Source organism: Triturus cristatus, chromosome 8 (genome assembly GCF_964204655.1).
Source record: "Triturus cristatus chromosome 8, aTriCri1.1, whole genome shotgun sequence".
In the NCBI taxonomy this organism is placed as follows: Eukaryota; Metazoa; Chordata; class Amphibia; order Caudata; family Salamandridae; genus Triturus; species Triturus cristatus.
This window is the reverse complement of record NC_140591.1, coordinates 315,733,927-315,750,580: the sequence shown is the minus strand read 5'-3', so window position 1 is coordinate 315,750,580 and position 16,654 is coordinate 315,733,927. Positions and strand designations below refer to the sequence as shown.

Here is a 16,654-nt window from a genome sequence, read left to right as displayed (position 1 = left end):
CATGAGCTCTCTTTCCGAGATACAAGTCAACAGCTGAAAGTGGATAAATGGTAAATAATAAAGAAATGATAGATGACAGCTAGACGACAGAGACTCTAGGAGAGACAGACAATGGACGACACAAAGGAACACACAGACATTCCAAGATACAAACTGTACAGAAGACACAAACAGTAGCTAAATGGACCCTGGAATGCACAGGCACTGAAATACAAACAGACTCACTGTCCTATCAAAATAAATTGTCCTCTGCCTCAATGTCAACACCCCAGCAGAAACACAACATGAGAAAGACTACACCACAATGAGGCCATAGCAAACAGAATCCTGCTGCACAAATACAAAGTAACACAAAATAACCACATTCTCTCACATTTCTTGACTATTTCCTAACATTATCCCCTCTAAATGTGAAAATGTCACGGCTCCTTCAAAGCATGAATCTGTTTGCACAGGTTTTATCTGGTTCAGTCTGTTTCCAATAACGAATGATGCCAGGTACAGGATAACATCAATTAACTGAACCGTGAAATAGTCCTTATTTCCTAGTGTTTCAGGCCAATGTTAACCGAGCCAGGGTTCCACTGGCAGCTGGGGCAGTAGAGTCTGTGACGAAGGAGGAGGCGTGGGCTGGGGAGACTGCCAACTCTATGCAACCTCTTCCCAGCACGTCAGTCACACACAACATCCATGAAAGGATCGGAAGGCATAACTCACTTACAACCAGAAGGGCTTTGCAGAATTATTTTTTCTAGAATATGATACAGACAAATTCATACACTGAAAATTGACAGTCAATTTGGACAAGCTCGATGAATGCAGAAAGCTCTGAAAACAAGCATTGGCATAGCCAATAGGTCTCGCCTTTGGGACCTTAAAAGTGTTTAGCCATGCAACAGTTGCATAACTAAATACTTATAAGGTCCCAAAAGCGAGACCTATTGGCTATGCAAAGCGGCCGTGGGGCCGCGAAAGTTAATGTGATCGCGATCGGGATCACGATCAAACATCAAAGCAGCCGCGAAAGTGAAAGTAATTGTGGTAACGCGCGGCGCGTGCGCCCGCGCACATGCACTGTAGCACTAGGCTGGCTTGGTAGCACTTTTTGGAGCCCTCTCAATAAGTCTCGCCAGACCAGCGCATGCGCTGGGTCAGGCGAGACCTAAAAAGCAGGCAGCTGCTGGAAGAGTTCCCCCCACACCATCACCCCTCATCGCCCACCCCACCCCACCCCGTTCACTGCCGTCGGATTTCCCCGGTGACACCGGGCACTATTTCTCCTCTTGGCCACAGGTCTCCATTCCGCGAGTCCCCTGGTGTTTGTTTTCAGTCTTTCAATCCCTGTTTACATCTCCTCCATTCCTCTACCTTAGCCCCTCTAGGTCTATTTTTGTCAGTTTGTCGCTGCTATTTTCTGACAAGCGCGGCCAGCCAGCATCTCTTGTTTCGATGGAATTAGAAATCGACTCCTGAGCTGCCCTGTCGAGCTGTCCCTTGCGGCGGTCCGCACTTTGAAACTATGTTTAGGATTAGTGTGATTGCGGGTGTCAATGAGGGGAAACCAGGGGTAAAAGCTGCTGCTTCCCCTGTTTTGCTGTGTGCCATCCCCCTGTCTGGCGGAGGTCATGAAGGCACTGGCATCCACGCGTGGACTGAAAATCATCAAATTAAATAGTAGAATAAAAAGGTAACAAGGTGAGAGCACTGTTCTCTTTCTGTATTTCCACTCCTCACCCTTGGTCTAGACCAGGGTTCTCCAAAGTCAGTCCTGGAAGGCCGGATCTATGGCAGGTTTTTAAGATAACTACATTGATCTAAATGGGGATATCCTCAAAATCTGGCATGGATCTGGCCTTTCGAGACCGACTTTGGAGAACCCTGCGCTACACCCTTGGCAGCACCTCACTGGAGCCTGATGTGATCGATGTTCATTACCATGCCTAGGAATCCAAGACTATTACACTACCCAGACATGCAGTTCAAGACAAAAGGCATGAGAGAAGTGTGTATCGGGGTGTAAACAGTGAGAATCTTAAACGCACTTGAGCGCATAAACCATGGGAGATGCAGAGACACGGGTGGACTCCATACTGAACTAGAGACAAGCAACATCCTTCCACTACTTGGTTTTAAACTATGTTATTTGGTACAGAAATGATCAATAATACACATTTTGTCCATATATATAGATGTTTAAAAAAATGAAATGGACACTGTGCAAATCTACCTGGAATTTATAATAATGGCTTTGTACCAAATCATATTTTGCAGATCAAGCAAGCTCTCGGTTGAAATGATTAGAGACTGGATTGTACATGGTATGTAAGGCATGCGGGCATAGCAAAGCGGAAAGGTGTAAATGCAGGGTTCAATGTAGGCTGCAGTATGTTCATTGAAGTGGTTCGACTCACTAAATCACAGAATAAAGTCATTACTCATTATCTGTCAACCCATTCATTAAAGCATTGATTCGTGTGCAGTTGCTGCAAAATGGGCTGTGCTATTGATGGTCACCATATAAACAGACAGATTACAGTTTTAAATGGCTTGTTAGGAGTAAACATTAACAGAGCAAGATATGGAGGTGTACTATTACTTTCTACCAAGAGGAGAGCTCAAGCTGGTCACACCCCTCAATGCAACTCCCAGGAAATAAGATTCTGGAGTCCTACCAAAAACGTATTAGATAGATCCGTGCCCTGTTGCAAGGTAAAGACATTCCCAGCAAGATGCTCATGCCATACCACACTACTGCCAACCCTGATCTTTCTCAGTTTACACTGGTGCAGCAGAATCTTCTAACCCTGCTTTTCTTGGGTTGATTTGCTCTAGACATCCTTTAAACTTGGGAGACACTTTATTGTCTTACTTGCTATTTATACAGTCCAGCGAAACGTGGTTTTATCAAATTGTGTGATCATCGTTCTTCTGCCACCGAAATTAGGCCAACAGTGTGCACGTGCTTGAGGTAGGTTCCTGCCTTCAGAAAGAAATCAACTTGCGCCGAGATTCTGGAGCCCATCATACCTGGAGATCTATCCCCGTAAATGCAGAGCTAGACGGCTGTTTTTAAAGTGTGAATCTGGAGAGAGGACCACTCATAGGGAGAACTATAAGTACCTGAAAAATAACTAGGTCTGGTTTTCCAATATTAGTTCTCTGCAATAACTGCAGAAAAATGTAGGGTTATTCTTTTCCATTAAAGTAATTCCCTGCATACAATAAATAAACTGGTAAGATTTTCCTGAGGATAAAAATATTTTTAACATTCTACAAATTTAAATAGATACCTCATTTTAAAACAACTTTCAGGGTATAGGATTGTTTTCCAGAAAGATTTACTAATATTCCCAAAGGTTTCATGAGGCATACAACAGCTGCCGTTCTGGAGTAAACCTGGGCCTCTGTGGTTGAAAATGACAAAGGGGCTCTGACCCAGCTCTAGGAGGTGGACAGCATGGAAGACACACGCCGATGTCCAGCACACAAATGCACGCTGGCAGACCCAAGGGACAGTGTGGATCCATGCAGTGATAACATGTCATTTCTACAGACACACAACCTATACAAGTTAAGAATTAATCGGCCAAGCTGGGTAGGGTCAAAAATTGGCAAGTTATACCTCTTCTTTTGAAGGAACCTGCAACCACAACAAGATGGATTTCATCTCAGTCCATCTTGAGTTTATCTGCCTAGCTGGCATATTTCACAATGCAGAATTTTGCTGCACAGTCATACCAGGACCAAGGTTCACCGATAACACAATCGTATAGTAGGTCTTCTGGTAGGCTTCCCATGCCAGACACATTTGAGGTAAACATTTTGTGAACCTATGAGGAGAATGTTTACTTCTGGGCAGAACTGCTTGCCCACACAGCCCAGTTTATAATTTATGGGTATAACTTGTCACACAAGAGCAAAACCAAAATATATAAACAGTGAGTTAAGAGTTTACTGACAAAGCCTAGCAATAGAAAGGAAAGAAACTAGAATGTACCGTACCTTAGACAACTCCTCGCCTGGTCCACACTGTTTGCAGGGGATACACTTCCCAGAATGATCCATAAACTCTTGTTCCCTGCAGTCTCCAGTCTCGCAATTTACTGTACATGACTAAAGGGGAAAAAACCCGAAAAAGGTAGTTAGACTTGCGGGTCTGCGAAGAACCTCCCAACAGTATAATTTACAATTAAAAATGCTCTCTGTTACAGTAAGAGGTAGCTGGCCTACAAATGTCTCTACCATGAAATAGAGAAAACCATGTGTCAGGTGGCCACAATCAGAAAGCGAGGAACGCTGAGCCCTATCCTTCTATCCGAGCAAGTGAGCTCTTAAAAGCTATAGCTCCCAGTACTTCCCACCAAGCAACAGGCCCACCTGCCCGCCACTCGAAGCCAAGGTTGAGAAGCAGGCTGGCAGAGAAGGTACGACTGACGAATACTGCCTCAGTTTACAAAAACGTTTAATGAGTTGCTTTTATTATTGTCATAGAAATGAAACAAGAGTGCCCAACAGTGCATAAAGTCGGTAATGTGCTCTATAGCGACAGAAGTGTCTTACTGAGTAGGAAAGTCTTTCACTGTAATACATAAATGCCTTTAATGGTTTAAGAAGAAATATTTTTTTTAAGTGTCTCATATATTTCAGATCTTAGTTGATGTTATTTATGCTTCTGGCTAATAAACTCCAACAACAACAAGGTGATGATGGATGGAATGCTTGAATTAATTTCAACCACTGGGAATCGCTCGGGCAGTTCCCAATCCATCGTTTTTTGTCCACCATACCACTTAAGTTTGGACCCAGCCATATGTAAACCAGTCTTGACCATGCTCCAATGGGAACAGTCCAGCCCGAACTGCCGGGCCAGGTCCTCCCTGCACCGGAATACAAGCAACCCAGAACTGGATGCTTCCTGATAAAGGCTGATCAGCCAGAAGTAGCTTGGTTCCAATGACACAGTGAGCAGGAGACACATGTGGGAATACCAATCCCACTTAAGGCCTCAACAACAATAAGGGATGGATGGATGGAATGCTTGAATTAATTTCAACCACTGGGATTCGCTTGGGCCGTTCCCAATCCATTGTTTTTTTCCCACCATGCCACTTGAGTTTGGACACAGCCATATGTAACCCAGTCTTGACCCTTCTCCAATGGGAACAGCCCAGCCTGAACTGCCAGACCAGGTCCTCCCTGAACCAGAATACTGGCAACCCAGGACTGGATTCTTCCTGATAATGGCTCATCAGCCAGAAGTAGCTTGATTCTTCTGGCACAGGGATCAGGGGACACGTATGGGAATACCCATCGCACCTAAGGCGTCATCTGCAACAACAACCAGGGGACGGATGGAATGCTTGAATTCATTTCAGGCACTAACAATCGCTCGGGTGGACTGCAGTGCGGCCACAAACAATCATTAGTGGCTGAGATTAATTCAAGTATTCCATCCATCACTTTGTTTTTTATGCCCCTTTTGGCTAACCATCACTTTGTTTTTGATGCCCCTTTTGGCTAATAAACACCAACATTGCAATGACTAATGCAGAGAGACACAATATACAGCAGCCTTTATATAGGTATGGGTTAAACAATTTGGCTGCACCCCCCCTGGCAGCCGGACGGTATTGTCACACAAAGAGGAAACCCAACAAATCGAGTTTGATGATCATTCACATAGCCTAAGGGCATAAGGACACCTTCAGCCGGTCCTGGCCTTTAAGCCAAACATGCTTTCCCTGCTCTGTCACTGGAGGTCGATTCATGGCCTAGAATGTTGAGTACGATGGCCACTAAGCAACTATCCAACTAGTCACCAACACATCGTTCCTCGAGTGGGCGTACAGAAGGGAAGCACTGTGGAAGGGACATTATATATCGGAAAATACCTAAAGCCGGAATATTAGTATAAAAAAGGCTACCAGCGTTGACCTTTGTTTCTAAGCCCTGAAAATGATCAAATTAAATAAGTGAATTAAAAAAAGTTAAGATGTTTTATGTGTGCCATGTCATTAGGACAATACAATACTTTAAAAGGAATCCTAATATTTGAGGGTATTGTATCAGCCTTTGTATAAGTCCAACGCCATTTTAAATTCTGTGAAGCCAGTGGGTGTTTAATGACAACGCCAGACTGCAGCTTAATGTATACACCAGGGAGAAGTGCTTGAGAGAAGAGGCGACTGATGGGAACCTCGTGGCCACGACCAGGATACTTGAAGAATCTGGGCTTCTGGAGATGTGACATGTGGCACTCGCATTACACCGATGGGAGATGTGACGTGGCACACGCATTACACCGATGGGAGATGTGACATGTGGCACTCGCATTACACCGATGGGAGATGTGACGCGGCACACGCATTACACCGATGGGAGATGTGACATGTGGCACTCGCATTACACCGATGGGAGATGTGACGTGGCACACGCATTACACCGATGGGAGATGTGACATGTGGCACTCGCATTACACCGATGGGAGATGTGACGCGGCACTCGCATTACACCGATGGGAGATCTCAGTTCTCTAACAAAATAGTAATAGGCAAAAATACTGTAGCTTAAATAGCGAGTAGACAAATTATGAAGGGAAGGATATGGAGAGGCTAGGATAATTGTGTGTATCAATATTTTTCAATTATAGTCTCATGTACAGCCAATCAGCACGTCAGTGGTGCACGTCTAAATATTATCACTGACTCATCCTGCTGACTTTCAATAGGAAATCATGTTATAAATCTGTGCTAATCAAGCCAGCTGAACTGAATTAAATGCAATCTATGTTACCAATATTGGTTTACATTATTTCACGCATTGTTTTTCTCCACTGAACTTATGTATAACTGTACTGTATGCAAAACGCGCTCAGAAGCTGCCAATCCAGGGCACTTTTGGCGCTTTGCAAGGTGTCGTGGCCGCCGCGGGTCGGTGCTTTGGGACCTGTACCGATGGAGACAGGCGCACACTGCAAAGGCTCTCGGAGAATGATACGTAAGACTGTGCGACTTAAAAATGTCAGCTGCCTTTATTATTTTTTCACCAGGGCGTGTGAGATAATTTCAACCCCAACTTGGGAGCCACTTGGATTTGGAATGCAGCTCTGGTCAAGAGAGCAAGAGATTCAGTAACAGTGGAAGAGGCCAGGGTTGTGGAAAATAAATACTACATAATGGCGCGCATAGCTATGGGGCATAGCAAAGATTAGAAGCATTAGAAAGCCCGCCCCCTCCAGCTCTCTGCAGAAGAAACCTGATAGGAGGAAGATAACTGACAGCCACAGGCTGTGATACCCATTTAGGTTCAGCAAAAATAACACTATTAAAAGTTGGAAGAGAAAACAAATAACCCGATCGGCCATTTTGTTTAAAGTAATAGGGACATATTTAACTTTAAGGATCACAAACACATCATTGGAGAAAGGCGCCAACCCTTCCAAGGAGCTGTTTGGAGAGGACCTAGGAACTAATCTATCTATAGTAGGAGCTATACATTTTACCAATAAATCCCACACAAAATCGCTTATTATAGCAAGCAGGGGTGTAGTGTGTGTGTAAGTAAATTCACAAATAAATTCACCTGCAACTTAGAACTTAGCTGTAACTTAAGTCTGTGTAGTCCCAATGATACAGATATGGAACTAATATCGTCTTTCCCCTATGACTCAACCCGACTACTGTAATCAGCATGTCCTCAGCATAAGCCATGGCAGAGGAACTTTGCCTGTGCTCACCCGTAGCGCTCAGCGGGTGTTGGTGATAGGAGAATGGGGGCTTGGGGGGCAGCCGAGCACGGCGAGGTCTGCCCCCCGGGCAGATTGGGAAAGGGGGGGGGAGGTATTGGCCGGCGAGCGGCCATTTTGCATGTTTTGGGCTACATTGGGACTACCCAATTGTAGCCCTATGTTTTAGATGTAGCTCAAGGGGTATTTAGGTGAATTTCGCGTTCTCCCAGCCACCATTTTAGGTTTGGTGACCTGGTGGCTGGGAGCGCAGTGCTGATAAGTTTTTGTCAGGTTTTTGTCAGTGATCGTGAGGCTCGTGTTTGTGCACATTTGATGATGGTGGGTAGCGATTCAAGAGTCCTGGAAGCAATGCGGCTGCTCCACGAGGCGGATCGATCTTTTGATCCCCGCTGTTGCCGCGCCCGGTGAGGTGCGTCTGCCGGGCTGGCGGCCGCCGTCGCGGCCGGCTCGCCCCCCCCGGAAGGTGGAAAAAGCAAAGGTGAGCGGTGGGGGCCACGCGATTGTTCGGAGCGTGGCCCTGAATGTTGGGACTGTGTCGGTTGGGGTCGCGGGAGGCGCGGGGGGATGCGCATTTTGTGAGCAGAGCTGTGGGCAAAGTGACTCGGCGGGGGAGCGCGTCTCGCGTCTCCCCGCCGGGCCGGCATGTGGCTGGAGGCCGCTCGTATGCTAGAAGAGCGGCCCCAGCGGGGGAACATTCTTTGGCAGTGTTGGCAGCGGGCCGCTCAGTCAGCGGAGCGGCCCCATTGCAGGAGGAGGCGGGGGGACAGCGGGGCAGCGTGCGGGAGGCGCGCGCTGTCCGGGGTGTTCGGGAGAGGCGGGCGGGGGGGAAAAAGGCACGGCAGTGAAAGGTGTGGCACAGACTGGTGATCGGAGGGGGAGCCCGGCGCGTGGCTCCCCTCCGAGATCACTAACAGAGAGGGGCCGCTTGCATGTCAGAAGAGCGGCCCCGACTAGAGCTATAAGCAAAAAATTTGTCTTGGAGCCCACGGGGGGAGGGAGGGGGTCAGAGAGCCAAGTTGTGGAGGAGACGCAGGGGGCAAGTGAGGCGCCTTTAGTGGCAGGGGGAGAGGGTAGGGGGTATGGCTTTGGGGGGCAGGCGCAATGGGGGGGTGTTGTGGGGGCAGGGGAGCAGTCAGGCCTGGGGGGAGGTCTGGGGGCTTCTGGGCGGGGTGGAAGGGGAGGCAGATAGAGGGGGTTCTCCTTTGCTCATCGAGTCGGATGGGAGCGACCGTGACTGGGCGGGTTTGGACATTTTTCCTTCTTGGGCGGAGGGAGTTTCTGGGGCCCCTGGGAGGGGGTGGCAGGCCGGGTCTCGCTTGGGGGTACGCCCGGAGGTTTTAGGGGGGGGGGCTGAAGACTGTCCGGGGCTGTGGGGGGTGGCGCCCTAGAGGAAGGGGGTGCGTGGCCGAGTTTCCGGGGGGAGGTCTGGGGTGGGGGGTTTGGAGTGGAGTGATGGGGAGGGGGACGTGCGGGACTCAGAGGAGGTAGTGGATCTGAGCGCGGTAGGGCGGGTGTGGGTTGCGAGCACTTTGGGGGCAGCAAGTAAGAGGGGTTGGGATGGGAGAGAGAAGAGAGGTCGGCCCAGCACACCAGACCATCCTTTTTTGTTGTAGGCGGTGGAGCGGCGACCAGGCCATCGCGGGGTGCCAGACTTGGTAGGGCTGGGAGCGGCCCATTGGCACCAAGGAGAAGGGAGGGTGGAGCCTTGGGCGGCATACCCAGTACCGGCGGGGGATCCCGGCGTGGCTGGCATAAGTAGGCCAGGGACGGGCTCGCTGGCCCGACACCCACGGGTACGCAACATCCCGGGGGACAATGCGGACGGAGCAACACTGAAGAACAGTTTGGTTTTCCTCGTAGGGTGCATTCTGTGCCATCAGCGGGAAGCGCCGGGGGCGTGAGGCAGGAGGAGCTAGATTATGAGGAGGATAGTATGGAAGAGGGAGAGGTGCGAGATGTTGACACGGAGGGAGGGGGGGGCCGGGTAATGTTGTTTCTAGTATTTTCCAGGTGTCACGACGCTCTGCGCTGACCACGGGTCGGACATCGCGATGGGAGGACAGCTCGGCCCCTCGGCCAGGACGCAGGGTGGAACGGCGGACGGAGTCCTTGGCGCCAGGTAAACGGTCTTTGCTCGGGTGTCCTGTGATGGTGTTGTTGGGTGTGGGTGGGGCTGAAAGGGAGGAGGGGCGGGGGGTAGGTTGAACAAGTGTGCTTATGTGGTGGATGTTGGGATAGGAACTGAGGATGCAGGTAAGAGTGCGGTCGGAGGGTCAGGTAAGACAGCCAGAGACATGGGGAGCATGACGGACAAGAAGGTGACGGTGGAAATTCAGACGGGGGAGGGGGAGACCAAATTGGAGAGTAAGGAGGTGAAGATAAAACGTTTACCATACATGGGTGTTACCAAGCCTTTGGGCGCTCATCTAATGTTGTCCACAAAGGAACGGATTTGGAAAGGGGAATATGTTGAGATGCTTAAACTCCTCCATAGGGAGGTGAGGGCAAAAGAGGGTTCGAAAGAGGAGGAATTCGAGTTGGCTAAAAGGCCTAAGGTGCCGTTGACAATTGAGAATTGGACGGCAGCGTTTCTCATTTACGCTAGCGTGTATTGCGAAAAATTCCCAGATAGGTCACAGCTGCATTTGACACCAAGGAGTATTCCTTGTGAGTGTAAATGCTGTAATGTCTCTTCTCTGTGTCATTTCTGTGAGTACATGTAGTTGTTGACACTGGTACTACTCTCCCTGCCACAGTCCCCATAACCTTCTATCCCCTCATCCATCCCCATCCAACAGGCATTGGACAGGGCTTGGCTGTGCCGTTTCCCCGTTGGGAGATAAGGGGTTGCTGGGCTGCACAAGCTACTTAAATCACCCTTGCAAGCTCGCTTATAGTGAATGCTGATCTATTCTGTTTGAAGAAACCTGACCAACAAGTCCTAGAACAATTTGCGTCTTTCATGAAATACATCAAGCTGCAAAAAATAAAAAAACATTTTTGGGAGAACATCCGGCAGCCTCTCTAAATATCTCAACAATGGACTAGACCTAAAAGTGAAAAAAATCTCAGCCCAGGATGAAATTATACTATTGATCACACTGGCAGGTCTAAAATTTACTGACCGCCAGACAAGGATTCTACTGATCAACCTCTATTTCAATAGCTTTAGTCCCAAGAACCCGGATAGGATGACCCAACTATGTGAAACATTAGACATTGTGCTATGTGATCACACAAACTACAATATCATAATTTGTGGGGACTTCAACCTTCACCAACTGGGAGTAACCCTAACTGACCACCCACCACTGAGTTCTCTGACTAACTTGCTCCGAAGTTTGCTAAACAAACATGGCCTCAAGTCCATTCAACACGCAATTGAAAACACATCTGTAGTCTCAAAATTTCCCAATACATTCAGGGGAATAAGCACTCTTTACTGCGTGTTTTCCTGGGATAAAATCTTGGCACTTGGAGAGTTTTGATATTCTTTCATCACAACAGAGTGACCATCTTCTACTCCGCACAGTGCTGAAACTGCTCGACTAAGCGCGAATGTCAGAAATTAGTGGGTACTTCAAAAGGTAATGAAAATCTACAACTAATTTGGTGAATAAATAGGGGACCAGTCTCTTTGCAAACCGTATTGCATGGAAATCATTCAGCAGCCCTTCTCTCATGATTCGAAATGGTAAATATTTGTTGGCCAACCAGGAGACCTTTATCAAAGACATCCATCTAACTCTAAGCCGCCCACCAGCCCCTTGAAGGCCTCCTAATAAACCCTTTCCAAAAAAGTGCCCTACAATGGAAAGTAAGCTGAATATCTGCAGGCTTCAGAAACAAAAGCCAAAAACACAAAATCTGCAAAACAGAGCTGCGGTGAAAGCTGTGGGCCCTAATAAGACAACACAAGCAATTGGCGTGGTCCACAAAACTCAAACAGAAGTACAAAGAGTGGCTATACTTGTATTCATTAATGGGCATACATGGTCTGGCTGACTTAAGGAGATACATTAAAAATAAAAAAAGGACAAGAATGATGCGACTGATAATTTCCAGTGGACACAGCATGTAAATAAGTTATACCTAGCAAAAACAACAAATTTCTTCTCCCCGAGAAAATCATGAGCTCCAGCTGACATCCCAAACCAAGAGTTAATGTTCACAGTCAATATTATTTCAAAAACCTTGCATCAATTCAGAGCAATGGGTGCTCCGGGCCAAATGGCATTCCAGCCCAAGTCTTTAAGGATGACATCAACCTGTGGTCTACAATACCCCTCCCACTGTACCACACATGTTCAGTGACTTGTCAGGTATCGGAAAGTTGGAGGAGCTCAATCTTGCATCCTATATTCCAGAAAGGAGATAGGCAGGATCCAGCCAACTATTGCCTTATCACCTATTTAGGTCTCGCCTGACCCAGCTCATGCGCTGGTCTGGCGAGACTTATTGAGAGGGCTCCAAAAAGTGCTACCAGGCCAGCTTAGAGCTACAGTGCATGTGCGCGGGTGCGCGCACCGCGCTTTACCGCGATTATTTTCACTTTCGCGGCCGCACGGCTGCTTGGCATAGCCAATAGGTCTCGCTTTTGGGACCTTATAAGCATTTAGCATGGTTAAACACTTATAAGGTCCCAAAGGCGAGACCTATTGGCTATGCCAATGCTTGTTTGATATTGAAGCTAAAGCATACGCCTCTGTCCTCCTAAAAGAATTGGAGTGTTGGACAGTGGCAAATGAGATAGTTCCATTTTGCAAAACTGGCTTTAGGTCGAACTCTATGATCATGGATAATATAGTCGCACTTTCCTATCTAATACATCAAGCTAGCAGTCAGAGGTTGCCCCCCTCCCTTTATGAATGTTTTGTCGACTACTCTGCAGCGTTCAACTCGGTAGACAGAAATAATCTATGGCGGAAATTACAGGACTTGGGCATTCCGAAAAATTTGCTCCGGGCAATAATATCACTATACTCCTCAACCTGGGTGAGGGTCAAGCAATCTCAGACGGTCATAGGAAGAAAAATTCCTATGGACAACGGATTAAAGCAAGGCTTTGTCCTTGCCCCCTTGGTATTTAATCCATATACTGTGAATATGTCTTTGGCTCTAAAACACGCAAATCTGATCCCGCCAAAAATGAGAGCTGCCAATATCACTATACTGTAATATGCATATGAATTTATCATTCTGGATCACTCCAGAATTGGGATCCAGAAAGCTTTAAATGCCCCCTACAAGTACAACGAGGTAACCAAAATTACGGCAAATGAGTTGAAGACAGAAGGTATAACTTTTTCGAGAGGACGAACAAGAAATTAACCTATGACTGGAGCTTGGGCACTTTAAAAATCAAAAGGACAAAATCATACAACTATCTGGGCATGTTGTTGTCCACAAATGGCATAATAAAAATCATTTGAGCCACCCCAAAGTAAAGGCTGAACTAATTACCATCAAACTCTGCCAGTTCAACAATGTATTGGAAAGCCCTTCTTCAGTCCCAATACAATGGATACTCAGGGCAACCCTCCCACCTGCGGTCAGTTACGATCACAAAGCTATCCAGGGTGAATTCACTAAAATAATGGAAAAACCGCACCTTAAAGCTTACAAGAGGGTCTTTAGCATGCCCCAATATATGAGGCTGTTTGATCAGACTTGAATTCAGCCTGGAGGGCTAAATGTGGTCTAATATGGATGCCTTCCTAAAATATTACTACAGGATCATTAAGGCAGTGCCCAACACTCTGAAAACTATTCTCTGGCACATCTTTGAAACAAAGAAGAGCCCCTGAACTACCTAAATGAATCACTTGACACCCTCCAAATAGATCTGTCCGAACTGAATAAACTTCTGCTCTTGCAAACAGCATTTAAACTATCATGAAAAAACAGACAAAATCACTGTCAATGCTCAGCGATATGGTTAAACTGAGGAGCACTCCGATACTAGAAGCAGAGGCAACTTCATATGTCAACAAGCAACCACCCAGTCTGAGACCACAACCATACCTTTCAGTGTTCAATTGGGAAAAATTGCCTTGAACAGATCATGGCTGCAAGGTTGATGGGCCTCCAGATCAAAGAAATGAAACCAAAATGTCCCCCCCTTTCCATGATTGTGAACTGCAGGCTTTGCAGTTATAAAACATAGTAGCTCAACCATTTATTATGTTGTTGCTCAATGTTAAAACCGCGCACCCTGTTAAAACCGCTTTTCTTAACCCATAGAATAAGAACTTGCAATGCGGCAAGAATTTTTTCTTCACAATACGGAGACACATGACCTGGCCAAATTTGACAAATATATCAGCCAAATACAGGAACTCCTTAAAGAACTCTATAAGACAGGCTAAATTCAGACTGGAAAGACAAATCCTACCTCAGTAAGCTTTTGACGGCAAGCAGTACCCATTTATGAACTTGTGCAATACTATGCATCTTACACTATAAGCTGTTCAGGCACCACTAGGCATGTTACTTTTTGTGTGATGGGTATGCCCGCTGATATTGCCCCAGGCTCCTTTTAGAAAGTTTGCACTTTATGGTTACTGTTGTAACTTGCCGTTACACTGCCGAGCACTTTATATGCCTGATGCTAACCCCAGGCTTTTATTTTTTAGAGCATCAAACGTAACACTCCAGACATCGCTTTTAAAGGCTCTTTGTATGTATTTTATTCGCTGATGGACATCCTTGTGATGCTAGTTGCAATTCAAGATATTCTTCTATTTGCATTTAATCCACTTTTTCGCACAAATTATTTCATAGTAAATTCTTTTTTTCTCTATAAACATTGGAAAGATTTTAAATAATCATACAAAAAAAAGGATTCATGACTGACTGACTGGCATGTGTCCTTTCGATTAACACTGATAATGTCAAATGTGATGTCACCAGTGATTACATAAATTATCACTTGTGAGGCCATCTGTGATGAGTAAGGGAATGTGGAAATTATATGTGATGTCCAAGAATAATTGCATTTTTAACTGCCATTTTGTGTGTCTGTGTATTATATGTCTGATGGCTTTTATTGCACAAAAAGCATTAGATCCAGAACTTATATTTTGCTGGCAAGGAATGTCATTTCATACACATGACATCACTCCCGTGAAGATTTCATCCATTGGGAATCCTGGTCATGTCCTCATTGTGACATCAATTCTGTGAAATACAGATTTCATTCGTTGGAGGTCTGAATTCCATGACTCTAGCTATTTAGCTGTAACTAATTAACTCCAAGTATGACAATGGATTTAGATATTTACAGCTCTATACCATTACCTTTTATTTATTCAGAACTCTAATAATTAAAGGCATATAGAATCTGAACTTCAGAGTCTATTGTTAGCTCTAATCTGCAGAAAGTAGCTGCCCAAAATCTCTCACCTCAACAGACAGGATGTGTTTGCTTTTTAAATCAAAACTTGCATTTTACTAGACCCACAGCTCCTGAATGACATACTGAAATATTTTTCTCTACTTAATACCACAGACTGGAAAAAACAGACTAGCATTTCACTTACTGTTTTCAATAAACATTTCCATGTTTGTTATAAAACACAATTGTCATGCTAGCTATCCCCAAATAAACATACAGTGCCAACAATAAATAATGAGTTCACATGTATTATTGTCCAACAATGCCAAATAAGGCTGTAGGAGAAATGTCGCAATCATCAGTTTATCATGTAACCAGAACTGCTCGACTGCAATATACGACCATGTACATGGCTACCAATTGTGTGTCCTCTCTTCCTCTCCCATTTTCTCTCTCTCATTGATGTTATTTGGGTTTGTATCAGTGAGGGTGCCATTATTACAGGAGTTCCAAAAAGTGTAGATGTCTTAGCAACATAGTGTAGACATATTAACTGACATGCCACCATGAATGGATCAGTCGGCAATAATGCAAAGTCCAAACCTGTAGGAATTTCCCTGGTGCCTGACAGGTCCAATTTTAACAAGACACGACAATTGCATGACAACTCAACAAAAGAACATCAGAACACAAACAATTTAACAAAACCACAAAACAAACACTTGAAAATATCAACAACAACCTACAGCACTACAATAATATTTTAATAAACCCTATTGCTTTTGGAGTATCGCAGAAGCATATTATTGTGCCAAAAAGCATGTCATTGCCCAAAATTTGTTCCTCGAATAACTTCTTGGTAAATATTGGCTCAGTTTGTATGATAACAGTCCTTTACACCAATTGATTTTCTATACAAGAAGTATTATTAGTATTACAATGCAACACAATATTGTAAATAAATATTGTAACATAAAGTAAATATGGGCTCAGTTTGTATGATAACAGTCCTTGACACCAATTGATTTTCTATACAAGAAGTATTATTAGTATTACAATACAATACAAAAACATAAACAATCAGGAAGAAAAAGAAAACACAGAAAACTAAACCACCACATCACAACACAATAACACAAAAACTCAACAGCACAGCACACCCACTGACTGGAATAAAGTTGATATTTATTATTCAACAATCTACATACAACAAAGTATAATCATTGCATCATGGAAACTGTGTATTGCAGAGTTATTGATTACGAAATAGGGAATGATCTTGTGGATACATTTTGTACATTTATTGACTCCCTGGAGATCACTATGATCATCTAGAAACACTGTGACTTCCCTCTGGGTTCACTGACATACTCTATATACCTCAACTGCAGTCAATTTGTTCAATAAATATGTATATTTATATACATGTGTGTTTATCTAGTATATATTACAAACAAATAATACAGAAGATGAGGCATGAAAAAGAAGAGAGTAGCAATATTTTGTACTTAGCAAGGCAACTTTCAGAAGTGGGAATAGATAACTAAACTCAATAAAAACACAATTCGTAT

General features: G+C 45.2%; 1 protein-coding gene across 1 annotated transcript in view; it reads right to left on the bottom strand.

The window, feature by feature from the left end:
- The window catches only part of TNFRSF19 (TNF receptor superfamily member 19), a 178,102-nt gene that overhangs the window by 129,962 nt on the left and 31,486 nt on the right, over positions 1-16,654 (bottom strand). Inside the window, exon 3 of the mRNA XM_085621595.1 lies at positions 4,003-4,113. Within this exon, the coding sequence (XP_085477721.1) occupies positions 4,003-4,113 (111 nt within the window). The remainder of the gene's footprint in view (positions 1-4,002; positions 4,114-16,654) is intronic.